General features: G+C 41.5%; 2 protein-coding genes across 9 annotated transcripts in view; one reads left to right on the plus strand and one right to left on the minus strand.

The window, feature by feature from the left end:
- Positions 1–5505, minus strand: part of TTC19 (tetratricopeptide repeat domain 19) — a 49774-nt gene extending 44269 nt beyond the window's left edge. Inside the window, exons 1-6 of one of the 7 annotated variants that reach the window (XM_087440370.1) lie at positions 5285–5505; positions 5072–5199; positions 3291–3401; positions 2798–2836; positions 1741–1797; positions 1358–1419 (exon numbers count right to left, since the gene is read on the minus strand). In XM_087440370.1, coding sequence (XP_087296496.1) covers positions 1358–1419; positions 1741–1797; positions 2798–2836; positions 3291–3401; positions 5072–5199; positions 5285–5468 — 581 coding nt within the window. In that variant the 5' untranslated portion in view covers positions 5469–5505. Of the gene's footprint in view, positions 1–1357; positions 1420–1740; positions 1798–2793; positions 2837–3290; positions 3402–5071; positions 5200–5284 lie in introns of those variants that run through there. The other 6 variants (XM_087440367.1, XM_087440369.1, XM_087440372.1 and 3 more) reach the window with 6 other exon arrangements.
- A 154-nt stretch (positions 5506–5659) lies between these two features.
- ZSWIM7 (zinc finger SWIM-type containing 7) lies at positions 5660–26890 on the plus strand. Of its 2 annotated transcripts, none has more exons than XM_014789471.2 (5): positions 5660–5812; positions 8064–8085; positions 10752–10854; positions 24170–24274; positions 25631–26890. In XM_014789471.2, exons 1-5 carry the CDS (start codon positions 5722–5724, stop codon positions 25745–25747), a joined length of 438 nt encoding a protein of 145 aa, XP_014644957.1. In that variant the 5' UTR covers positions 5660–5721; the 3' UTR covers positions 25748–26890. The 2 variants fall into 2 exon arrangements, with proteins under 2 accessions (XP_014644957.1, XP_087296504.1); XM_087440378.1 differs by having other exon boundaries at positions 5788–5812; positions 6392–8085.
- Positions 26891–27044: the final 154 nt, after the last annotated feature.

Genomic DNA, 27044 nt, shown 5'->3' on the forward strand with positions numbered 1-27044 from the left:
CAATGCTCCTGACATGCCCAACCTCAAAGCTCCTCGAAAGACTTGAAGTCCAAGGCCCTCAGAAGCTCTAGCTTATCTGGTGTCCAACCAAATGCAGGGAGACTAAGTGGGTCCTGCTAAGAATGAAGGAGCTGGTGACTAGGGGAGCAGGGACCAGTGCCAGGACCCTTGGCCTCAATGAGCACTCTTTCTGGAGCACTAGGCTTGATGTCATTTAAAACCTCTGGTATCCAACTTCTGCAGTAACTAAAAACCTAAGGAAAAGCTACTCTTAGGTCTTCCCTTAAATTCACCCAAGGGGCCGGCCCGGTGGCACAGCAGTTAAGTGCGCATGCTCCGTTTCGGCGGCCCAAGGGTTCGCAGGTTCGGAACCCCCGTGTGCACCGACACACCACTTGTCAAGCCATGCTGTGGTGGCGTCCCATATAAAGTAGAGGAAGATGGGCACAGATGTTAGCCCAGGGCCAGTCTTCCTCAGCAAAATAGAGGAGGACTGGCATCAGATGTTAGCTCAGGGATGATCTTCCTCACAAAAGAAAAAAAAAATCATCTGAAAATACAAATCTCTAGAGGAGTTCTCTGCTTACATCCTACCTGTTTCTCCTTTGAACTCCACCCAGAGAGAATGAAAGGCACCAGGCCTCACTCATCAGTATTCCTGATCTTTGGCACACATCCAAATTGTTTTCTAAAGCTTTTCCTGTGTAGCTGGCAGGCGTTTTCTTCTTTACACAAATTTAGACTCATCTAATACTTTTAAATTAGCACCGACTTCCTGTCCTACTTACTCAAAGGTCTCTCTTTTACTCCTAGATATTTCCCCTTCCTAAAAACCTAGCTACCTGATCATCTCTACATGCTTTAAAAACACTGCCCACTCAACTAGCCAGAGACACTCCCACAGCAACTCTCTCATCATTTAACTTTATACCTAACTTCCTGGTTTGTTGACACTTATATCAGCAAAATGGTTTCTTTAAAGTATATTATCCCCAGCAGCCTCTACATTGTTCCCTCCTCTTCAAGGAAGAGCTAAACTAAAGTTCTGCCTATAACTTCCCGCCCCACTTCAACACGGAACAGAAAACTTAATTAGCTCTGTCACAGTGAGCCAGAGGTGTGAGGGCTTTCTGCCCCACTCAGCAGGCTAATGGAAACAGCAGGGGCAAAACTGGAAAAGATGAAGATTTCAGAGATGAGGGAGGGAACACCTTGAGTGTGACATCCAATTTTTTGGAGACCCAGATGATTAGTAGTAGTAGGTAAACGAAAATTATAAAACATCCAACAGGCAAAGATTTCTGCCCATAGCCCTACCCCCTGGCTGCTGCTACACCTAGATTCTGACTATACTTACCTATTCTGAGCAGCATAGATACTGGCCAGCTTTAGAGAGATTTCAATGATTGCATTGTCTTCCTGTTGGGAGAAAGAAAAATGAAGGATATTCATGACAAGTAAAATTCCCTCAAGAATATTTCAGATCAACTTCTAGACTGACTTTGGCCTGAACGTCTTTATCCTTTAGGAGGATTTAGCCAGATTTAGCCAACTTTGAATTCCTCAGCTACCATGCTTTTGCATGAGTGAAAGACTGGCAGTTTTTATATAGGTCCTGGGGGAAAAAAAATCCACCTTTTTTGGCCAAAGCACATGTTGGGGACTGGGTGGAGTTTTCAGGAAGCAAGATTATTGTGAAAACTGCTTCAGCTACAGCCCAATCCTAGGCAACGTCCTTACCTGTTGCATGCCCCCTCCAAGCAGGTAACTCATTGTTGCTTTAAACAGTTTTTCTGCCTAAAAGCATAACGAAAAGACTTTTTTTGTTGAGGAAGATTGGCCCTGCGTTAACATATTTCTCTTTTTTCTCCCCAAAGCCCCAGCACATAGTTGTGTATCCTAGTTGTAGAGTTGTAGCTCTTCTCTGTGGGACACCGCCTCAGCATGGCTTGACGAGCAGTGAGTAGGTCCGTGCCCAGGATCCAAACCAGCAAACTCCGGGCCACCGAAGCAGAACATGCGAACTTAACCGCTATGGCACTGGGCCGGCCCAAGATTTTTTTTTCACTTGGGCCCCAATATCTATATGACTCTGGATTCTAAGTACTAGTCTGATGCATCATTCCTTGTAAAGCACAATATACACACTCATATACACACAAAGTGCCCTTGTGATGGGAAAAAAGAATAAAATTCCAGGACCCCACGTCCTCTAGGCACCTTACAAACTATTCTGTGATGAGTAGAAACCAACTTCAGAAATTAACTTTTCATCCAAACCCACTGTGGCAGAGACTGCAAACTATTCCCTAATAGTCACTCTCCTCTCCATCTTTTTAGTTACAGAATCTCCTCAATTTTTAATAGGTCAGCATCCTTTGCAGTTTGGTGTGGTCGTATGATGAAGTTTTGGCCAAGAGATGAAGACAGAAGAAAATGTGAACAATTTTTAAATCATATTTTATAAGAAAGCTTCTTGCCCTCCATCCTCTCTTTCTTCCTTCCTGCAGGCTGGAGGTGAGCTAGCTCACCTATGTAGATGAGGACATGTCTTAGAAGGAACCTGGGCTTCTGGACCATTTCATGGAGCAGAGGTACCTATCCCTCTTCAGTGTTAGCTACCCCCGGACTAACGCGTTAAAGAGAAATATACCTCCTTCTCGTTTCAGTCCCTCTATTTTGGAGTCTCTTTGCTACAGCAGCTTAGCCCATAGCCTTATTAATAAAGTTCCCTTAAGGCTACTCCTTCATAAATTCAATATTATTCAAAATATTACGAAGTAATTTACTTACTTACATCTTCAAGCTGACCCCGTATATATGCTAAGTTGGCCATCTGAAAGCAAATTACAAATTGTTTTTCAGTTTAGAGCACTGTGTTCCTACTTATTTCAAAATCTTCAAGCTAAAGATTCCTTTTTGCTTTTACCCTCTAAATAAAAAAATAGTTCAGAGAAAGAAGTATGTCACTAATCTGCTAACAGCAAAGTTCAGCAACAGTGTGAGAGTAAACACCTGGATATACATACACTCTGCTGATGACAAACCAAATCTAAATCCACTCATTGCTGAAGAAACAAATATTGTCAAATTTGATCTGGGTTTGAGACTTCTTATAAGTGACACCCCAAGGGTAATAAAAATTGAAACCAAAAGAAAACTTAGTAAAACAAAAAACCAAAGCGTTTTAGGACATCCTGAAGGCCAGGAATATAAATCAGGAGAGCTAAAAACTCTTCTCTTGCATCTATCTTTCATCATCAGGGACTCAGATTGGTTAGAAGAGTTACCAAATCATAAGTGTAAGTGATGGCCTTCTTGTTATCACTCTGATAGGCAAGACGAAGAGCGTCATGCAAAATTAGCTCAGCCTCTTCTGGCTCATCTTTCATGATGCTCAACTGAAAAGAAAAAACAAAGAAAATAATAGGAAATGAAATGTAAAGAAAGCAGATGCATGTGCTACCAGACAGAATCGGATACGCCTATACACTCCAATACATACAAGGAAGCTATTCATTCATTCATCAAATATTTACTGAATTCCTACTATGCACCAGGCATTATGTCTATAATGGTGACAGAGGAGGTCAGCTTTTGTTGCAGCTATATGTGTAGCCATATGACAAAGTTCTGGCCAATAGATGCAGGCAGCAGGAATATGAGCAATCTTTATACCATATTTTATAAGGAAGCTGCTTGCCCTACATCCTCTTTCTCTCTTCCTGCAAGATGGAAATGACCCTGTAGGACAAGTAAGCTTAATTACAACTAATGATAGGAGCTATAATGAAAAACAATGGAAAGGAACATCTAAACAGAAGTCAGAAAAGCCTTCCAAGGAAGTGACAGTTAAACTGAAGTAGGAAGGATGAGAGTCAGCCAAATAAGGAATTATGGGGAAAAATGACCCAAACAGAGAGCAGGGAATGAGTGAAGGCCCTAGAGGCTGAAGAGAATGGTTCTTCAAGAACCATTCAAGAAATGAAAGGAAACAGATGTGAAGTGAGGATGGTGAGCCACAGGATTATTGCCAAACGAGCAAGCAAGGCAGGGTGGTGTAGACCATGTAGGGTCTTGCAGGCCATGGCATAAGAGTTTAGATTTTACCATAAATGCAGTGGGAAGTCATTCAAAATCTTTAGGCAAGGAGGTGATATGGTCTGACTTACATTTTAAAAAAATCACTCTAGCTGCTGCATGGAGAATGAATTGTAAGGGCGGAGCAACAGAGCAGACAAGACTACTAGATAGTGGGCTGCAGCAACAGTAGAGTGACAGCAGGAGAGACAGAGAAAAGGGGGCAGACTTGAGAAATATCTTGGATTTGGTGGCAACAGGATTTGTTGCTGGACTGTAAGTGAACTGGGAGGCGATGGTAAGGTACCACAAGTTTTAAGAATGACTGTGAGGTTTCCAGGCTGAAAAACTGGGTAGACAGTAGTAAAGAGAAGATGGTGAAGGAATGTGTCGGGGAGGCATTTAAGATCAAGAGTTTAGCTTCGGACAGGTTAAGTCCGAGAGGTAGGAGGGAACTCAAAGTGCGGACGGCATGGCAGGAGCACACTGCAGTATGGGAATATATAATTTGGACGTTGTTGGCTGGCCTGGAGGCGGTTGTTAGTACAATGGAAGAGATGCGATAACCTGGGGAGGAGAAGAAAAAATAGAAATGATTGTGGACAAAAGGAAGAGTTTAAAAAGACAGAACCAAACCGCGCATAACCAACACTAAACTGCATTTTCAGGACGCTACATAGGTGCAAAATTCTCTATGCCAGTCCTTTCAGCTTGGCGGGTTCACTGATAAAAACAACTACAAAACACTTCTGCAAATTTTGTTTGGATAAAAGGCCGATGCCTGTGGTGCCATCTCCATTTCCACCCGAGACTGCAGCGGTTTCACTGCAGGCTTTAGAGTCTGACGAGCCTAGATGGATCCTAACCCCCGCCCCCATGACCCATCTAATTCCGGGTAGTCTACCCTCGGAGCCTCCACCGAGTCCTGGGTAAACGAGAGAGGAATGCGCATCGACAAGGCCTCCAGGCTCGCGCACACGGGCCGCCTCACCTTGGCTCGCTTCAGCAGCTGGATGATCTCGGCCTCGGCCTCGTCCGCCGCGTCCCCGGCGGCGGCCCCGCCCGCTCCCCGCCGCTCCTCCTCCTCCTCCGCAGCGGGCCTCGAGAACCAGGAGAGGGCTGCGGGAAGGCGCTCTGAGGTCACCGGGCCCGGCCCGCGCCCCGACCCCGGCCCAGACGGCCCCGCCCCGCCCGCGCCTCTCACCTGCCAGCAGCGGCAGCAGGCCCGGACCCCGGCCGGGCGGCGCGACTCGGGAGGCCGGCACCTCCACCTCGGGCAGCCGGCCTCCTGCCGGCCCCAGGAGCGGGCGCGCCGGCCAGCCCCGGCACCGCCGCCCAGCGGTCCGCAGGAGACCTCGGCCTAGGCTCCGGCTCAGCAGTTGGTACATGCTCACGCCGCGTCCTCTGCGCACTGCAGGCCCGGCCGGACCGCGGGACGTCCCGCCCCCGGCGCCCAGCTCCCGCCGGATTGGTAGGGCCGTGGCGTACGAGGAGGCGTCATCGTCGCCGCCCGCATGCGCGATAACGCACGTGACGTCACCGCGCCTCGCCCCGCCCCGGCTGGCGGCGGCAATTCCCCGCGCGTCTGTCGCAGCGTCGCGCCGGCTGGTCTTCCTGAGGAGGCCGCCGCCTGTAAGCGCCATGGCTGTTGCCTTGCCGGCGGTCACGTTGCCGGCTGTGGTGGAGGAACTTCTAAGCGAGATGGCCGCGGCAGTGCGGGAGAGCGCGCGAAGTACGGGCCTGAGGGCGTGTGTAGCTGCGTCGTGGGCCGCGGACTCGCCCCGCCGGGCGGGGGGCGAGAGGCCGGGGTTTCGGCCTGCGGGCGCTGCATTGGGGCCCCGGCCCCGCGCTCTAGCCCTGGCCCGTCCGTGCTCTTTTGTGGTGTGGTTCAGTGGCCAGACCTCCTAGTCGTAAAACAACAAAAAAAGAAAGGATAAGAAAAGGTGGAAGTGTTGAGGGCACAGCGCGGTTCCTCCTGCGGCCCCTCCTCAGGGAGCGAGCAGGCCAGGGGGGAGCCCGGGACGGAGGTGCCGAGCGCGGCCAGAGGACGCGTGTGAAGGGGCCCCGGGCCGGAGCGCGGAGGGCCCGGAGCCCACGCGGACTTACAGAGAGGTGAAGTTCTGAATTGTTCAAGTTGCCTGCAGGCGTTTTCCCTCAGGATCTTATGTTAACTTTAAAATTAATTCTCTCATACGCCTTGTTCAGCAAGTAAATATTTTAGGGCCAGAAACCCAAATGCGTACGCAGTGACGAGTAAATCTGAGTAAATCTGGATACTGTGAAAGTACCTTTTCTTTCCTCCGACCAGCAGAGGATGCTGTGAGACCGCGCTCACCAGAAGCACCGAGCTGGTCTCAAGATGTGTTCGCAGCGTACTAGTATCAAGAGGATACGTGTAATCAAAATGCACCGACTGCTTAGAACTACCCACCAGTGTAAAAATGGCCGTTTAACAAATAGCAGATTAGGCCTCAATACGGCCACTGCTTATTCGCGTGGATGGCTCTTGTGTTGAAACGACTGCACTTTGAAAGGGTTTATCTTGACGTAGTGTTTTCAGAAGATTGAGAAGAGTAAGCCAACTTGTTTTTTCGTTCCGGTTCAAACTAACACAGTATACGTGCTTGGAAGATTAGGCAGCCAGGTGTTCAAACACGTTCTGACCCCAGCGAGGCTGGGGGAAAGCCAGTCTGATGTGGCTCCCACAGTGGTTGACAGAAGCGGGCCCTGTCCGAGTGGATTAATCCGTACACCGTGACAGCCTTGAGGGGTGCCGCTGGTGCTCGTGGCTCAGACCGAGGGACTGCTGCCGTTGATTGATGTTTATTTTCAGCAGAACCGCTTTCTGCTATTTTAAAGTCTTGGTTGTAGATAGTGATACACTGTTCCTGACCCCCATCCGTCGATGGTAGTTTTTTTAGATCAAGATCCTGAGTTTACACTTGTATGAGGAGGTAAAGTCTAGTTACAGCTGAGCCATGTAGGAAGCTATGATTCACTTTTCCTTTCCTGCATAACTTTTTGTTTTCCCTGGAATTAATAACTGTCGTGGTTGTGTGTGTTTGCTTGTTTAGTTTTCTACATATTTATCCGTAATTCAACCTCAAACTCTTTACCAGTGTTGTAGATCCCTACTCAAGATGTTCAAGTGAATGTTTCATCAATTTCGTTTTCCTGTAGAAGTCTCTCCTAGAGCCTTCTGAGTTACTCTGATGATGGACCAGCTGCTCTCCCCGCTATCTCCTGAGATCTCTTCACCATTATTATCCTGGGGATTTCCTTTGCCTATGTTGAGCCTTATGTTGAGTATATCCTACAATTTTCTTTTTATGAGTTTACTATCTTATTTTATAGATCTCATACTCTAGAACCTTCCTGAAGAAGAGTACATGAGATGTACTTTTTGAGGCTTTACATGTTTGAAAAAGTTCTTTTTCTATTCTCACACTTAATTGATAGTTTGGCTAGGTTTTGAATTATATGTTGGAAATAATACTTCTTCAGCCATCTGAAAGCATTATTCCAGTACCTTCTAGCTTCTTAAACTTATTTTAAAAGAGTCCTTCTTATTTTAGCCCCCCTGCTTCATCCCCTGCTCCAGAGCTATCTGGTGCCACCAGTTGCTGAGGGATTTTTTTTTTTTTTTTTGAGTGGGAGAGTGGATTCTGGAATGTAATCAGGTTGTTGCTTAGCTCTCACCATTGCTGGCTTAGGATTCAATTTTCTCAGGTCTTGTAAATTATTTTCCAGTGTATCTTAGCTGTTGTGTCTCCCTGTCTTTCTCATCCTTGGGAGTTTAGGCTTTTTAAAACAAATCCCTCTACTGTTGTTTAGTGGAATATTGGGAAGGAGTAAAATTAGGTGCACAGGCTCAATTCACCATCTTACACAAAAGTCTTTTTAGTTATAGTCTTTTTAAGATTTTTATGTCTGTGGTCACTGGTTTAACATGATTAACTTTCTTTCCATTTCCTGTTTTACAGTTCCTGATGAGCATCTTTTATCGTAAGTACATATGCTGTCATATTTGTTTTTTTAACCATTAATGTATTTTAAAAGCCAAATCCTTTCAACATCAACTCTTGATTTTTGAAAATATTCTTACTAAACTAGGAACAATATTTTCTTGACATGATTGTTAAAAATCTGTCTCAAGTGAATAGCCAACACCATATTTGACGGTACAAGGCATTCCCATATTGTCCTATGCCACTTTTGTTTAACATTGTTCTAGAAGTTGTAGCTGTTACACTAACACATGAAAAATTAGAAGTATACCTGTCTGCAAGGAAAGACAGTTATTATTATTTGTAGATGATATAACTATTTTTTAAAAACCAAGAGGATAAAGTTATTTTTTTTAAATACAGAAATTAAAAATCATTTTCTTTCATACACAAAGTTCAAAAATATAATTACTTTCTCAATAGCAATAAAAAAGTGAAAGCTACTTAGGGATAAGTGACATTTAATTGCATATATACACTTATATTTAAAAGTCCAGGAGGATATACACCAGCCTATACCAGTGATTATCTTAGGGGGAAGGAAAGAGGGGAATTTAGAAAAGAGCTCTAACCTTTTCTCTGTTTCTGAAGTTTTCTACAAAGATTATACATTACTAGAAAAAAATAGCTACTTATAAAACAAAGAAAATTGGCAAATAAAAGAATGCAAATTACTGAAAACTTTGGGAAAAAAAGATGAATCTTACTAGTGATCATAAAAATACAAATTAAAATGGTGAGATAACCTTTCCATCTATAAAACTGACTACCACAGAAAACATGTTGGTAAGAATGTTCCAGATGTTGACAGGAACGTGGAGAAAAGGATAACTGATACCCTGTTGGTAGGAGTGTAAATTGGAAGGTAATCTGGCAACGGGCAATAGACGCTTTAAAACATACACATTCTTTGACCCAGAAATATGACTTACAAGAATGTATCCCAAGGAAGTAATCATGGATGTTCATAAAGATTTTACAGTGAGCATCCAGTATTGTTTATGGTAGGAAAAAAAAAGCTTGGAAACAATCTAGTTATTCAAATTAGATTTGATAAACTCTAATCCAAAAATAGAGTTTGGGGAAGTAAAAGTAGTTCATCTTTACAATGGAATTCTTTGTAACCATTAAAAGTGATATAAAAAAATATTGCATTCAAGAGATGTTTATAATATGTTATGAAGTGTACAAGGCAGGTTGAAAAAATTCTTTTTAGATCCATTTTTAAAGTTAATGGTGATTATCTCTGATTGATAAAGTTACCACCACGTTTTATTTCTTTATTTTTTTTGTCCATAGGCAGTCTTAATATGCTTAATGTAAAAAATTTAAAAACTCTTCCCATTTAAATAGTTTGTTGTATAAAGAGACTAGTTTCTTGGAAAGTGAAGTTGAACATTTTAATTTTGAAGGTTTAGTAGTTCTGTCTTCTTATTTTGTGTAAAAATCCTATGGGTTCTTTAAAACATTAACTCTTCAATTTTAGTTCAACCCAGCCATTTTATTTTCCAGTTTATAAAAATAACCTATACTCATTAAAAAAAATGTTCTTGGAAAATAAAGAAAACATAAAAAGCATCAACATTATACCACCCAGTGATAATCACTGTTACATTTCAGTTTATTGCCTTCTTTTTTAAAAATTAAACATTTTATTTTGAGATAACTGTAGATTTTCTTAAAAATTTTTTTCACATGATTGAGTTTCTCAATATACAGTTTTATGCCTAAGCTTTCTCACCTAACATAAGAATTTTCCCACCTATCAAATTTTTTCTGATATATCATTTAACAGCTCGATAGCCTTTATTATTAATCCAAAAAGTACAAATTTAACACTCATCAGATGGTCAGACATGAAAAAGTCTGATAATGCTGTGTTGGTATGGATGTGGAGAAAATAGAACTCTCATTCAGTGCTGATGGGAGTGCCTTTTCCACAGTGGAAAGCTATTGGCAACACTTGTTAAGATTTAAAAATGCATATATCCTAAGACCCAGCATTTCTACTTTTACTTACATAACCAGGAAGAATTCTCATATATGTACACCAAGGGACATGTACAGGGATAATCGAGTATTATTTATAATAGTGTAAAATGGAAACAATCAGAATGCCCATCAATAGGGTATTTAAAAAGTAAAATGTAGTATGCACATACAATGGAATATTATTCAAAAGTTAAACTTGAAAAAAATAAATATATCAGCATGCATCATTTTCAAAAGCACATTGAGTAAAAAGAACAAGTTCCCAAAAAACCCTACAATATACCTTTTATGTTTTAAAACTTATAAAACAATGGCACATGTATATGTGTGTATGTATGTGTACATGTATGTATATACTATGCATAATAAAATCTAAAAACATTAATAGGAAAGAAACCGGCAAATGCACATGGTGGCCTCAGGGATGAAGGGAAGATGGGAAGAAAAATAGGAAGCACCACGAAGTATACAGAGGGCTTCTGTATCTGTAAACAACATGTTAACATTTATTCTGAGGGGTTGATTACATGGATTTTGCTGTATTACCTTTTTTTCCCAAATTAAAATGAATTGATTTTTTTTTTTTAAATGCTGTTAGTTATCCTTTGGGTCAAGTTACCAGGGTGACTTTGAGAGTCAGGCAATCTAATCTGAAGCCTTTCTATTTCCCAGGCTAAAGTTTGTCTTTGGCTCATCAGCCGTCCAAGCCTTGGACCTAGTTGATCGGCAGTCCATCACCTTAATCTCATCGCCCAGTGGGAGGCGTGTTTACCAGGTAGAAATCTAGATGTGGGGATAGTCTCAATAGAAACCCCTTGGGACAAAATGTTTTCATGAATCTCTATGGAAGCTGGTGACCAGCTTTAAGTATTAGCTGGACTGTGAAAAACATTTGACTCAACTTAGTAAAATTAGTGTATTAGTAATAAAAGTAAAATAAATATGACCTATTAACTCTGCCTAATAGCAGTATGTAGAACCGGCAATGATGTGGAGAGGCTTTTTTCTCAGGTCGACTTTTGCTTTCCCATTGTTTGATAATAGAGGCACTTTTCCCCCCAAATAATGTATTGACATTTTCACCTTGTTCATTATCTCTTGCTTACAAGCAAAAGCCAAAATGTGTTTTGAGGCCCTTCTACATGCTTGGATTCATCTATCAGAAATGTTTTTTCAAAATTGTTGTCAAGAAGTATTTATTAAGGGTCAAACTGTGCTGAACGCAGGCAGTCTACTTGGACCTTAGTTTTTTGTTTTTTTTTTGTGAGGAAGATCAGCCCTGAGCTAACATCCATGCTAATCCTCCTCTTTTTGCTGAGGAAGACCGGCTCTGAGCTAACATCTATTGCCAATCCTCCTCCTTTTTTTCTTCCCCAAAGCCCCAGTAGATAGTTGTATGTCATAGTTGCACATTCTTCTAGTTGCCTTATGTGGGACGCGGCCTCAGCATAGCCAGAGAAGCGGTGCGTCGGTGCGCGCCCGGGATCCGAACCCCGGGCCGCCAGTAGCGGAGCGTGCGAACCTCACCACTGAGCCACGGGGCCGGCCCTTGGACCTTAGTTTTGCCCTCTAAAGCTTAAGATAGGTAGATTTGTAAAGTAACAGCCCCTTATCAGACTCTGAATTACTTCCATGTGTTATTGATAATTTTATTCAAAAGCGCAGCAAGGTATTTTGCGGGAGACTGAGATGCAGAAAAGTAAATTAACAGTCACATCTGGCAGCTGGAATTTGTAACTGCTATCCCACACTTCCTGTCTTTATATAAGCAATGGGCCAAACTCCAACCCACCTCCACCTCCCACCCTTCACCCCCAGTTTAGCTATATGAGACAATGGTATGTGCAGCTGGGATTGAGGGAAGGGAATATTGTGAATGAAATAAAAATATTGGCAATGATCTGCAAAGTTTTGTTTCTGGCTTGTAAGGGGTAAAAAAAGCCATCAGCTCTTGTACATAATCCAGATCTTGCTGAAGACCAGAAAGGGGGAAATTTTTCAGTGTTTGGATTCTGGTTTATTTACAATGAACTCAGCTGAAACCATGTCAGTTAATTCTTAGTGAGTGAATGACTTGAGCAAAGCTTGCTTGGGCAGATAGGTGCTTTTGCTTAGTGAATTAACTTGCTATTCCATATTGTAGCATAACAACTGAGCTGGCAAAATCTTTGTGCATTTCTTCATTAAGGAAATGGGGTAATTAGTGTTGAATGCTGCAGTTAAAACTTTTGAATTGTATTTACTTAAAAGAGGCTGCCTATTAGAATTTTCTCATGGTGAATGTATAGATTAATAATCAGAGCTATTAAAGGATGTTGTTTGTACCTGAGGAGGTATTTGTTTTCTTTCTTAGTGTTTTTTTGTGTGTGTGAGGAAGATCAGCCCTGAGCTAACATCCATGCTAATCCTCCTCTTTTTTTTTGCTGAGGAAGACTGGCTCTGAGCTAACATCTATTGCCAATCCTCCTCCTTTTTTTTCCCCAAAGCCCAGTAGGTAGTTGTATGTGATAGTTGCACATCCTTCTAGATGCTGTATGTGGGACGCGGCCTCAGCATGGCCGGAGAAGCGGTGCCTTGGTGCGTGCCTGGGATCCGAACCCAGGCCGCCAGTAGCGGCGCGCACGCACATTTAACCGCTAAGCCACGGGGCCGGCCCCCTAGTGGTTTTTTTTGTAAGGAAGATCAGCCCTGAGCTAACATTCACACCAGTCCTCCTCTTTTTGCTGAGGAAGACTGGCCCTGAGCTAACATCCGTGCCCATCTTCCTCCACTTTATGTGGGACGCCACTACAGCATGGCCTGACAAGCTGTGCGTCGGTGTGCACCCAGGATCCGAACCCGGGCCCACCAGCAGCGGAGTGCACGCACTTAACTGCTACGCCACGGGGCTGGCCCCAGCCTGGTGTTTTTATTTTTGGTTTTTATGTAGCTAAAATACCCTAAATGAGAAGGGCCTTTGAGTTTTTCCCGTGTCTTTTAGTTTCAGAGTTTTTTGTCTCAGTTCAAGTATTAGCATAACAGTTGACCTGCGCAAGCAGACTTCTAACCGTCCTCTAGTTCTGTGATCTAGTTATTAGTTAAAATATTAAAGATTTTGTTTGAAATATTTTAATTATTGTTGACTTTTTGTTCCTCCCAGGATTACTGTAACTTGTTTAATTTTCATCATTCACATCCTGTATTATATTACATTGCTTTATTCATCATAAAAATGCTAACTTCCTAGAATTGGGGCTGTCAGCTTGGACTTGGAGGTAAATGAGGCTGTAGAAATCTTATATACACCCTCAAATTAACCTTAATGGTTTCATTGTATAGTAAGTAAGTAAGAATTTAGCTTATTCAAAGGTTCTGTGAGATGATAAAAGTTGAATCAGACATTGCCTTGATACCCCACTAGTTATCTTTCCATTGGTCAACCTGAAACCTTCTGATATTCTTACTGTCCTCTAGGTGTATGGTAATTATTGTAAAGTCACCATTATGCTGTTGTTACCTGAGTTGCTTTTTTATAAATGTTATTGGTTCACCTAGGAAGGGGGATGCATCAGTCACGAGAGGCTAAATTATGCTGTGGTAACAATGACCACAAAATTTCAAAGGCTTACAAAAACAAAGTTTTATATCTCATTCATGCTACATATCCATTAAGAGTCAATTGTAGCTCTGCTTCAAAACATCTTCACTGAGGGATCCCAGTTGGTGGAGCAGCCCATATCGGGAACATGGTGGATTTCGTAGCAGAGAGAAGAGAGGACATGGTATGCACCAATTTTTAATGTTTCTGCTTCCTCACAGTTTACTGGCCAAAGCAGGTCACATAGCCAATCTGTATTTAATGGGGCAGGAATGTATAATCCTCCTGCAGAGAGAGGCACTGAACACAGGGGATGATAAATAATACAGTTGACCACTGTGATGGATCCTAAGAGGCTTGGAACAGTCATGAAATTAACTGTACTTGTGAATGGATGACCATCTAGGTGGGTCACCCTCCTCAGAACCTAACTAAAACCATAGCAGACTTCCTCCACGTGAGATTCACACAAGTCTAGTCATGAGTCTGAATATCCTCTTTCCTGCATGTTTCCTCTTTTAAAAGCTCTCTCTTTCTGGAAATAAACATCCCAGACTATGAGTGGGAGAACTGGGAGCAATTCCTGTAAGAGGAGCTCATTTTTCCATTGAAGGGTGAAGGAATGCAATTAGATGATCCCTAAGATCAATTTCCAGTCTAAACATTTCTAACTCAGATTTTTGTCTGATTATTGGGTTCATTAGTTGTCCACTGCTAGATAAGGAAGAAACAAATTCAAAATTTATCTCTTTACAGTATTTACTGCCTCAGGCAGTTGAACATTATACTTTTGGCTTAGCCAGCCTTTGAAAGGTTCAAGCAAGGGAACCTCTAAATTTCCCCTCATCCCTAAGTCACCAAGGATTTATTCACCATAGTCCAGAGAGTATTCTGATGGATGGGGACCCCATGATAAGAAGGAACCAGTGAACCATTCAAGGCAGTGTAGAATTCCAGAGGCTTATGCCTGCTTAAATTTAAATCTAGAGAGAAGAAATACAGGAGATAACTAAAGGAAGAAGAAATCTAAAGTTTTATTCATTGGTAATAGTTTGGAGACCCAAGAATTGTTCATGTCATTGCTGGCTGTTGGGTTTTCTTCCAGAGTTAAGTGGAAGACAGTCTGCTTTAGTGCTATCCCTTCAGTTTAAGTTTTCCAGACAGACTAGAGAAATTCCTCCACTGATACTCAGTGGTATAGGTGATATGTTAAAAACACGTCAGCGTCTGGAGATTGGAAATATGTAAGATGTAATTTTTGCATACCTAATTTGTAACTGGGGCTGAAATTTTTACTGGGTATAGTAAGCATCTTCTTACCCAATCATTGGCCATTTCTGGTAATCTAGCAACCCCTGAGGAATTCTGCTGACTTGGTCAAAAAACTGTACTGATGTGGCTGCATCATGTGAATCAGTGGACATTTAACAAACAGAAGCACAATGCTTGAACACTGCTGTTCTTTGGTTAAAGCCTTACCTGTTGCTTTATTCTTTGTGGGAGAGAAAGAGGAAAGAATCCTGGGAGTGCTGACTCTCCACCCCATCCCCAAAAGTCCTAGCCTTTTCATTTAGATTGCTATCTTAGAGCCTAAAACTAATTTGAAAGCCCTATGGCAAATTCCTAAGTGGCAATTCTTTGTAAAATAACCCTCGGGATGTTTCTACTTCCCTTGGATACTAATTTTACACTTCCAATTTGGAAGTTAACTGTAGGAATGAAGCTATAGGGGAAGAGGGAGAATTCCCCCCACCCCACCCTTTCCCTTAAGGTTATTATGGCCGACCAAATAATTAAAAAGGCAGGTTAACAGGAGAAAATAAAACAAAGTTTAGTAACGGGTATACATGGGAGAAACTCAGGAAAAACTGAGCAACTCAGCCATCTGGCTGAGGTTGTCATCTTAAATAGCATCTTCAGGTACAGGTAAAGGAGGATGTTGGGGGTAGTGGTTTGGGACTTCAAGGGGGAGGAAGGCAATTCAGATGGAGATGGACAAGCAGATGTTTGTTAGACAGTTGTTTACTGGGCCAGCTATAGAGGATGTGGCCCAAGAGAAGAATTTAGATAAGATGGGCTTATTGGTGCGTTTCTTATCACACCTATTTTACATTATACTATAGTTATCTCATGGTATTAGCTCCTTCCTGGAACAGGCCTTCTATGTTAAATTCTTTTAGGTGGTTAGGGCAAAGGCCAAAGTTTCTTTCAGAGTCTTTTGTTCTTAAAAATAATCAAGGCAAAGAGACACATTTTGGGGTGGCCAATTCTTTTTTTTTTTTTTTTTTTTTAATTATTTTATTTATTTATTGTTCCCCCAAAGCCCCAGTAGGTAGTTGTATGTCATAGTTGCACATCCTTCTAGTCACTGTATGTGGGACGTGGCCTCAGCATGGCCGGAGAAGTGGTGCGTCGGTGCGCGCCCGGGATCCAAACCCAGGCCCCCAGCGTCGGATCGCGAGCACTTAACCACTAAGCCACAGGGCCGGCCCTGGGGTGGCCAATTCTGATCCCCAACAGTCCTGCCTTTGAAACTAAGACATTTCACAGTCCTTTGAAACTTTTAAGAAGTTTCGTAGTCCAGAAGCTGAGTGGTAGATTGTTCTATCTCACTGAACGTTTCTTAGTTCTGATAATAGATCAGTCCAGTTAAATTCATTTTAGAAGGCGGTGATGCAGGTGGGCTTCCAAAATTAGGCTTATATCATGGAAGCAAGCAATCAGGTATTTAATAAGAAGCATTTCAATTGAAACAAAAAGAAAAACAAGGTTAATGGTTGGAGCAAATCGATTTGTAAACCAGTTTCTGACTTCAGAAGACAGCCAGTTAAGAAGATTTCTAGATGTCAGTGTTGAAGCATCTTTTGTAGCTTAAAATGTCTCTTGATGATGTCATCGAGTGTTCAGGTATCCTTTTGAGTGGCTTACACAGCATTGGGCATGCTATCGTGGTGATCTCTCAAGTTTATATCACGTTGTCCAGCTTCAGTTTTTAGGGCTTCAGGAACAAGGTTGGTTTCAGTTCTCAGTGATTTCAAATAAAAATGATGGAAAAAATTGAAAATGTTTGTTTGGAGATTTGTAGCCAGATATTTTAGGAGACTAGAAGAATTCAGGATCCAGTCCAATCCAACCTCAAAGACAATTAACAGAACTAGGATCTAATATCCACAGATGTGTACTATAGTTTTACTGAAATAATTTTTCTCTTTAAAATCACCCTCATTTTTACCAAACATAGCCAAATTAAGACTAATTGGTTTGTAAAATGAGTCTAGTTTCAATAAATTTGGCCCAATTATTTACATAAGTACAACAAGAATAGCAATTGATCATATAGGCTCTTTTAAATCTGCTTTGCTGGAACTTTTTATAAGGAATCTCAGATTGAACTTGAAAGGCCTCTCAAGGCCAGGAAAGCCAAGCCAAGGATTTGTCATCAGGCTTCACCTGCAGTATGTTAGATTTGGGTGAATTCCTCTCTTTTCAAGGTTCCCCAAAATATTTTCAGGTTCCTTGAACCTGCCAGATAAGTGACATTCCTTACTTACCCAGTAAGGGTTGTTGGGAACACTTTAGACAAGGTGTAAGGCCAGTATTTCCAGGCCAGTATTTCTGGCTTTATTCCAGAAAGTCAACCTTTATTCCTCAAAAGCTGTCGTGTCTTATCTGAGTCTGTATGTTTTTCTCAAATGTGACATTCCAGTTAAAGCTTTGGTAATATAACCAATGTTTCCAATTGTGTCCTGTTATAAGGAGAACAGATTCTTATTGAACTTATGCAAATAGCTATATTGCCATGAAATAAGAATATTCACTTACTAAGAGTTTCCAAATTCTGGAGGGATCAGGTAGAGAGAAAAAGAGACAAATGTTTCAATTCTGTTTACAGAAGTATAATTTACCAAATTGCTATGTCATAGTTAGCTTAAGAGAAGTTTTCCTTAAATCTGAAAAAAACAAAACATTTTAAAAATCAGCAATATTTCAAATGAAGTTATAAAAATTATAATCATCCTCATCAGTTCATTCAGTCCCACACGATCAACTCTTGATCCCAATCTTTTTGTTAGTAGCTTCATGAAGTCACATGTCTCTACATCAGAGTTCAGCAATTGTTTTTTCCAGTTCAGTTTTTTGTTTTGTTTTGTTTTGTGAGGAAGATCGGCCCTGAGCTAACATCTGCCAACCCTCCTCTTTTTGCTGAGGAAGACTGGCTCTGGGCTAACATCCATGCCCATCTTCCTCCACTTGATATGGGACGCCGCCACAGCATGGCTTGATAAGCAGTGCATCGGTGCGCGCCCAGGATCCAAACCGGTGAGCCCTGGGCTGCCACAGTGGAGCGCGCACACTTTACCGCTTGCGCCACCGAGCCATCCCCTCCAGTTCAGTTTTGTAATCTGACAGTTTTATCAGAAATCTGCGTTCCAGAGTAAATGTCAGAGTCCTTTCCGTGAATCTTCCTGAAGATGAAAACATTTGCAAAAGCATCAGAGTAAAACAATAACTGTCTATAAATGAAAAAAGACTAAAATGACAATTAACAGAGAAACTTGGTTAATTCTGTGACATAAAACACTAAGATAATAACTAGAATTATGACTGATAACCAGGACAGATCAGAATTCTAGGAATGTTGTATAATTTTTTTAGAACACTTACATCAATAACATTTACCCACACAATATCATAAGTCCCTATGAAACAATGCTTAGTTACCCATTTAACCATGGTGACAAAGATTTTCAGGCAAATGCAGAAAATTAAATGGCTGTATGAAAAACCTTAGCACCTGTGATGAAAGACCTGATAAAACAATATAGGAAATTTATTTTGATAAAACACAAAATCCCTGCCCTTCTGGTAAACCACTCAATGAAAAACCTTTTATAATCTCTTTACCAAGAGCAGACTGAAAGTTCAAGAAAATTATCCTTTCAAGAGAGGGGAAAAAAACAAATTCTAATTTTGCATCAATTTACATTTGATATTAAAACTCATTTACTTAATTAAATTTATTTTAATCTTAGCCAACTTGACCATGTGCAAAACTCTTTTCCAGAATTCCTCTTCCACAAACCTTTTATAACTTTCTTTGTACCTTCAGAATTTGTCCCATGCCTTCTTTCTTCCCTTCTAGTACTTTAGGACAAATATATCTTTCTTAACCAAAGAAACAAAAATGTTTCCATTTTTTTGTACCTTCTTTACTGAAAACATACATTTTACTTTCCTTGAATATAAACATATTTTCCTTAATTTTTAGTAGCTTTAAACACATATTAGAATTTTTAACCATTAGAAACCTTAATCTCTAAGTAAAAAGTAAGTAGGCAATTATAAACTTTCTTTTACCTTAGCAGTCTGTGGGTTGGCAAGTTTATAAACACTTTTTATAATTTTAGAAACGTTACTTTATAGTACAATCTTTTAATAAAATACATGTTTACCAATAGGCCCAAAACACCTTTTAGTTTTCTTTGTAGTAAGAAGCCAGAAGTAGATAAACTTATATTTGGTAATTAATATCTAATATCTTATTTGAAAATGATCTAAATACTCAATGAATTTTTATCATTTAATTTAACCTAGCAAAACCTGAAAGTTTCAAGTTACCAAAGAGACTTTGGAAGCTATTTTAAATACATTTCATAGGGCCGGCCCTGTGGCTTGGTGGTTAAGTGCGCGCGCTGCGATGCTGGCGGCCCGGGTTCGGATCCCGGGTGCGCATCGAGGCACCACTTCTCCGTTCATCCTGAGGCCGAGTCCCACATACAGCAACTAGAAGGATGTGCAGCTACGACACACAACTATCCACTGGGGCTTTGGGGGGAAAAAATAAAATAAATAAAATCTTTAAAAAAATAAATAAATAAATAAATAAATAAATAAATACATTTCATAAAATATAATTATTGCTGAAGGTTTAAACTCTTATCTCATTTACATCTAAATTATTTGTTCACCAGAATTATGTTTAGATTACCTAAGAAAACTTCATGAGACATTAGACAAAATTAACTATCATTTTAAGCTCTTTTTGCTCACAAATTTTTCACAGGGATAACAGGGAGCTTATTTAACTGGTAAACCCAGGCTGCATGTCTGCATCATATCCAATGCTGATAACTCGGAGAACAGGCCTGTTTTAATCAAACCAACAAACTTAAAACAAGCTTTCATTCACCGAAGATTAACCTGAAAGACATGTAAGCGCTTACTTTAAGTCAATTAAACAGAACTCTTAATTTTGGCCATACCATCTTGAGGTAAAATATCACACACGTGTAACATACATAGAGACACACAAATAAACAACAGACAGATGCAACAAAGATTTTATAGCCTTTGTTTTAAAAATTTTAGCAGTTTGCGTCTGCAAAAGCTTCTTTTTTCATTTTTTCTTTCTTTCAGTCTTAGGAATCTGGGATGGGCTAGATGTTCCCCTTTTGTTAAGCACTTATACAAGTCTGGAGTTCAGAGGTGAGGCTTTGGGATTGGCAAATGAACTTTGAACTGCTTTCTAGAGCCATAACTCTAGCCTTGCAGAGATTTGCAAGACAAAGACAGTTGCTTCCAGGTCCCCAAAGAACTGGATTACAGTTTGAATGACCAAGAAATTGACCCACCTTTACAGCTGTATTTTTTTTTTTTAATTGCTTTTTTTAATATCGGGGAAATTTTTAACTTAAGAGGTGAATCAGAAGATTTTTATGTTCTACAACTTCAGGACAATGTATCACACCTTTAAAAGTCTGCACAGGGGGCCGGCCCCGTGGCTTAGCGGTTAGGTGCGTGCGCTCCGCTACTGGTGGCCCGGGTTCAGATCCCGGGCGCACACCGACGCACCGCTTGTCCGGCCGTGCTGAGGCCGCGTCCCACATACAGCAACTAGACAGATGTGCAACTATGACAGACAACTATCTACTGGGGCTTTGGGGAGAAAAGGGAAAGAAAAAGGAGGAGGATTGGCAATAGATATTAGCTCAGGGCCGGTCTTCCTCAGCAAAAAGAGGATTGGCATGGATGTTAGCTCAGGGCTGATCTTCCTCACAAAAAAAAAAAAAAAAGTGCACAAAGCATTTAACAAGAGCTCTTTTTTCTAAGTGTACAATTTAACTCTAGACCAGTTTACCTTGTGGGGTGAGGGATGCTTCCAATATCTTCTTTATTAGCACCTGATATTGGCCTCTAGTTTTCATCTCATACGGTGTGGGCTCAGGCAACCCTATTAACTTCCTTTTTGTAAGTTTAATTAACACTATCTGAAGGGCAGATTTATATGCTGTCTTACAATCAGGCAGGGAAACGTTCCCTTTTCCCAGTGAGACACAATGTCTATCCCCACAATACAACCTCTAATACAATCGGGCAAAAAAGAGATAAAATCACTTCACATAAAGCCCATAAATAGGGGCCAGCCCCGTGGCATAGTGGTTAAGTGTGTGCGCTCTGCTGCTGGCGACCCAGGTTCGGATCCCGGGTGCGCACCAGCGCACCACTTGTCAGGCCATGCTGTGGCAGCCTCCCATATAAAGGGGAGGAAGATGGGCACGGATATTAGCCCAGGGCTGGTCTTCCTCGGCAAAATGAGGAGGATTGGCGTGGATGTTAGCTCAGGGCTGCTCTTCCTCACACACACACACACACACACACACACACACTAAATAAATAAATAAATATTTTTTTAAAAAACCCATAAATATATCATTTTTTGTACAAAATTTCATCTGAATTCCATCAACTTTTTTTTTTTTTTCTCACCCAAAGCCCCAGTAGATGGTTGTATAGTTATAGTTGCACATCCTTCTAGTTGCTGTATGTGGGACGCGGCCTCAGCATGGCCGGAGAAGTGGTGCGTTGGTGCGCGCCCAGGACCCAAACCCGGGCCACCAGTAGCGGAGCGCACGCATTTAACCACTAAGCCACCGGGCCGGCCCATCCATCAACTCTTATACCTCTAATCATAGTTTTCATTAGGACTTTATCAATAGGTCTTGGTCTTATAATTTTGGACAGGGGAAGCATTCCCAGTCAGGCATTTTAAAACATACTTAGGCAAAGTTGATACAATCTCTTGATATAAAATTAGCTCAAACATTCCAACCTTCATAATCTTATCAACACTTACACTTTTACATTTTCTCAATCTAATTGTAACCTGAGTTAGGGTCTTAAGGCTAGTTATTATTTTTTTGTATTTCCTTTTTTTTTTTATTTGGCCTTTTTATAGGTACCAATAAAACAATTATGATGAGAGCTCTCACAAATTTTTCCCCCAATTTAGAAGTTTTCCCAATTCAAACGATCCATTGTCTGGCCACATTGACAAGTAGGATCTTAACAGTGACTCATACCAAAGCTTAACCATGGATGCAAGAGGCATCCCCAAAAGAGGTCCGGAGAATTCACTCCCCAGAATAGCCTAAGACAGTAAAGGCCGTTGTTGCACAATAAGCAATGAAGGTTGAGACGACAAAGGCCCCTTATGAAAGCAATTGGGACCCCTTATGACGAACTCCCCTGAGAGCTGGCACAGCTGGACAAAGAGCATCTCCTGAAACCCCAGTCTACTCAACTGGCTGCCAAGATGTGTGCCAGTACATGTATTTTCCAGATGGCAGAAACCAGAGAGGTAACAAAGCCAAGCTCTCAAGACATAGAACAAGACAACAGAAAAAAACCTTGTAACCCACAGGCTGTGAGACCAGCCCAGACAATAGGCTTATAGAGAAGCCTGTGTCTTGCCCTATGGTTTTTCCTTTTTATGACACATGACACAAAGACAGAGATAAGGAAAAATACTATCTCTGGGAGGAAAAAGATCTACTTAACCAGTGAGTACTCAACCAAATCCTAGAGTCGCTGAGTCCAAGATGCTAGCTTCGCAAATATTTTTCTCCTGCTAATCTAAATTTAGAAAAGAAAAAAAAACTCACCACTCTGGCTTCCACTGGACCCTGCAGGCAGAGACCTGGGAGACTGACATGGTAAGAGCTCTTCCCTCCTGCCGGCTCTTGTCAGGGGTCCAGGATCTCTCCGCTGCAGTAGTTCCAGAAGAAGGCAGTTCTAGCCAGAGAAGGCAGCTTGCCAGCCAGTGGGGATCCTGCCAACTGTGCCAAAACTGTTGGGAAAGAGGAATAATCTGCCCCAAGCCTTTCCCTTAAGGTTCTCATGGCTGACCAAATAATTAAAAAGGCAGGTTAACAGGAGAAAATAAAACAAAGTTTAATAACGTATACATGGGAGAAACTCAGGAAAAACTAAGCAACTCAGCCATCTGGCTGAGGTTGTCATGTTAAATAGGATCTTCAAGTACAGGTAAAGGAGGGTACTTGAGGGTAGTGGTTGAGGGTAGTGTTGAGGGTAGTGGTTTGGGACTTCAAGGGGGAGGAAGGCAATTCAGATGGAGATGGACAAGCAGATGTTTGTTAGACAGTTGTTTACTGGGCCAGCTATAGAGGATGTGACCCAAGAGAAGAATTTCGACAAGATGGGCTTGTTGGTGCCTTTCTTGTCACACCTATTTTACATTATACTATAGTCATCTCGTGGTATTAGCTCCTTCCTGGAACAGGCCTATGTTAAATTCTTTTAGGTGGTTAGGGCAAAGGCCAAAGTTTCTTTCAGAGTCTTTTGTTCTTAAAAATAATCAAGGCAAAGAGACACATTTTGGGATGGCCAATTCTGATCCCCCACAAATACCTCAACATTTTTGTTTTTGACTGCTTGGTGGTAGAGAGACTTAAGTGATTCCTCCAACAAGTTTGTCCAGTCACACTGTAGATGCATCATAATTTCCCTATACATCTCCTTTTTGTCCCTTGACTGCCAACAAGGCTGTTTGTTCTTGGACTGGGCCTCTTAACAACCCCTCACATATCTGTGTCCTCCTTCCATCCTGCTAGATGAATGGGCAGATCTGGGCTTGCCTCTTTCTGAGACCTCCATCCTGAGCAGCTGAGTCATCCTTTTTGCAAGATTCTTTGCTTGATTTATTCTCCCTGCTCTCAAATGCCTTTCAAACACCTTTTCTCACTTGCTTCTGAAGACCTATCTTTCTGCTTCACTGCTTACCCTTTACCTGTTTTCATACTCTCTTTGGGTGTGTGGTGGAAGCTTTAGAAATTTACACATGTGCTGTGAAATACCAAAGGTTAAGAAACACCACAATAAAGTGTAGATGAGGGAAGCTTTCCCCTCCACCTCTTTATAGTCAGCCCTTGGAGTGGGCCCTCTGAATCACTAGGCAAAGGGACAAAATGGTTTGTGTGGATGGTTTAACTAGCTTGAAACTTCAGTTTCATTATAAAAGTCCCGACGGCAGAGCACTGAGAAGGAGGAAAGAGTCTGCTCATGGGGAAGTTGAGTCTCTTTTGTAGTTACTGTAGTTCTTCCCAGTGCAATTTGCAGAGCAACTCTGAATCATCAGATAGATAAATTCAAGGGAAGGAAGCAGTTTTCCAGCTCATCTTTTGAAGTCTGATCCCATCTGTCCTTTTCTTTCTAGGTACTTGGAAGTTCTGGTAAAACATACACATGTTTGGCTTCTTGTCATTATTGTTCATGTCCTGCATTTGCCTTCTCCGTGCTACGGAAGAGTGACAGCCTACTGGTGAGGATGGGGAAGCCTCTTTTCACTGCAGTCAAATTAAGAAAGACATTGTTAGCCGTTACTGCATGGTTTAAGAGTTGTGCAAAAGGGGAATTTTACTACATGTTGAAACAAATCATAATTTATTTTCCTTGGCTTCAGTTAGTCATCTCTTTTGGGTTTACCCTCCCAAAATGCAGTGTCATTTTTAGAACTACATCAATTTCCCAACTTTTTATCTAAAAGGTCATGGATGAAGCTTTTGGGAGGGCAATAAGGCAATTCCAAAAGTTGGCACTGGGGAATTAGATGGCCCCAAAAATAAGAACTAAATTGGATGTTGGCAACTTTGCATATCCCCAGCTCCAGCCATGAGGTGTTTCTTCCCACTACCTGTAAGACAGCCTGGCACTTAGCCACACTTGACTTTCACATGAGGCAGGAGAGCACAATGATGCCTTTGCCAATTTCACAGTAGTCCAGAGCATCAAGCAGGAACAAGACATACTCACACAACTTTCCTTATTCCAAAGGAGAAAGCAATACCAACCTGAGAGCAGGTAGCTATTTTTTAAGTCTTGCCAAAGAAGACAATTATAGCATGCACTCCATTCTTCCCTTCTTTTACACTACCTTTGTAAACATCTTGGGAACTGGGTGGCAAGTTGGCTATGCCATTGTACAAGAGGCTCCATTCATAGCTTATTTGCCATAAGTTTATTTCACCTATAGAATGACAAGATTAAACCAGGCTCCCTTCAATATCTAAAGCTTGTGTTCTGTGATATAAGCTCCAAAATAGATCATCTCTCCAGAGGTGTGCACAGGCTGATATATGTGAGAGTTCTGCCACCCCACCATCCCATCCCATCATACCCCACCCCACACCCCGGGAGTATAACACGGTGGTTAAGGGAGTAGACTAGCTCTGAGGACATGGTTAAAATGGAGATAAAACACGTCCTCATGGAGTAGCTGTCAGATTTAATGAGATAATCTATGAGAAGCACTTAGCAACACAGCACCTCAAGAATGTTAGCCATTGCTATTAACAGCTTTCTGAAGGCAGAGAAGAAAGAAAGAAAACTTACGGCTAAATTGAGGAGCCTGTCTTTGTTTTCACTGTGGGTTATATACCCGGTGCCGGCTGGATCTAAACTGTTCCCCAAAAGAACAGGCAAAGTAAAACTTCCTTTGTCCCCTCTGACTTCTAGAAAGAATACATCTGTCTCATCTTATCTGCAGTTTTTAGGCAATGAGTTAAAGGCCCATAATCTGTGTGCCCGCTCCTTTTCCTGTTAAATGTGATCGTAGTGAGAGATCTTGGTTAGCCTGGTCCTGCTGATTTCTAATGGGTTTGTGTGTTTTGTATTCCAGTGCAAGCATCTCTTGGCAGTTTATCTTAGTCAGGTTATGAGGACCTGTCAGCAACTAAGTGTCTCTGACAAGCAATTGACTGACATATTGTTGACCGAGAAGAAAGAAGCAGCATAGAAGGTACAGATTGAGCATCATTATCTTTCAAAATAGAAGTCCCATCAAGGAACACATTTAACCTATCGTGGTTCACATGGAAGAGAGGTGAAACAGATCTTCTAGACTTCTTGTTACTGTCCCTTTTCCCTCCTGGACTGCTGTGGGTTGGAACCCAGGATGTATACATAGTTTGAATCCTTGTACAAGTCTCCTCATGAAAGATCTGAACCAACCTCTAAGCCCCTTGGGTAAAAAATTTCCTAGATGGAATCAAGCATTTTAGACTCAAAGCCTAATATCATGTCTTGTCCACAATTAGTCAGATTGTTAAGTGACTAAGTACTACTAGTAATTTTTAGGAGGTTGGAATGGTAGAGAAAGCTGAGTAAGATAAAGTTTAGATGAATAAGTGTTAGTTCTTTTTCTTGGGTCCAGAAAATTATTCCATAGCAAAAAAGATCAAAGCAGAGATGTGGTTAAACAGCAGCGAGCATAAAAAGACTTAGGGATTCTGGTTTCAGTGAGCTTCAGATATCTGTTGGTGTTGGTGCCAACTTCAGATATCTGTGGTCGAGTAGGCTATGTTGCTGAAAAGTTAATATCTAGAACAAAGGAAGTGCTGGTTTTGCTCTGCATGCATTTCTGAGCTTTATAACAAGCCAAGTGAAGTAAAAGACTAAAAAGCATGTCCTGAGGGAACCTAAGGATACTACCAGGGATTTCCAGTCTGAAGAAGAAAAGGCAAAGGGGTACCAAGAGGAGTGTTAGAAGGGAGAGAAATGGGAGTTGTTTGGACCCCAAGAGGGAAGAAAGGAGCAATGATAGATAAAAATGACACAGATTTCAGCACGGACAAGAATTTCTTAATAGGTAAAGCTGAGGATCCTAGAAGGACAGAAGTTCCCTGTCTCTGTAGGGGTTCATAAATCTGCAGTGTCCTTGCAGGGATCTTACAGAAGGAATTGAAGCAGTGAACAAACAGAGGAGATGGATGATTTTTACAGCCTAGGAAACCCCAACCCTGTGCCCCTGAAACACGAGGTGCTGGTGAATGAGTGTGAAAAGGCCGCAGATGATGCAGTGTTCTGTGGTTGGCAGAGCCTTTTGTTATGTTGAGGTGGCAAATAAAATCTATTAAAGGCTTTTCTACTACTTGGGAAACTTGGGCTGGATATAAACTTATTTTTTTTATATATATATAATTTTATTTATTTTTTCCCCCAAAGCCCCAGTAGATAGTTGTATGTCATAGCTGCACATCCTTCCAGTTGCTGTATGTGGGACACGGCCTCAGCATGGCCAGAGAAGCGGCGTG

This window comes from Ceratotherium simum, chromosome 16, assembly GCF_057802395.1.
Source record: "Ceratotherium simum simum isolate JZ-2026a chromosome 16, ASM5780239v1, whole genome shotgun sequence".
In the NCBI taxonomy this organism is placed as follows: Eukaryota; Metazoa; Chordata; class Mammalia; order Perissodactyla; family Rhinocerotidae; genus Ceratotherium; species Ceratotherium simum.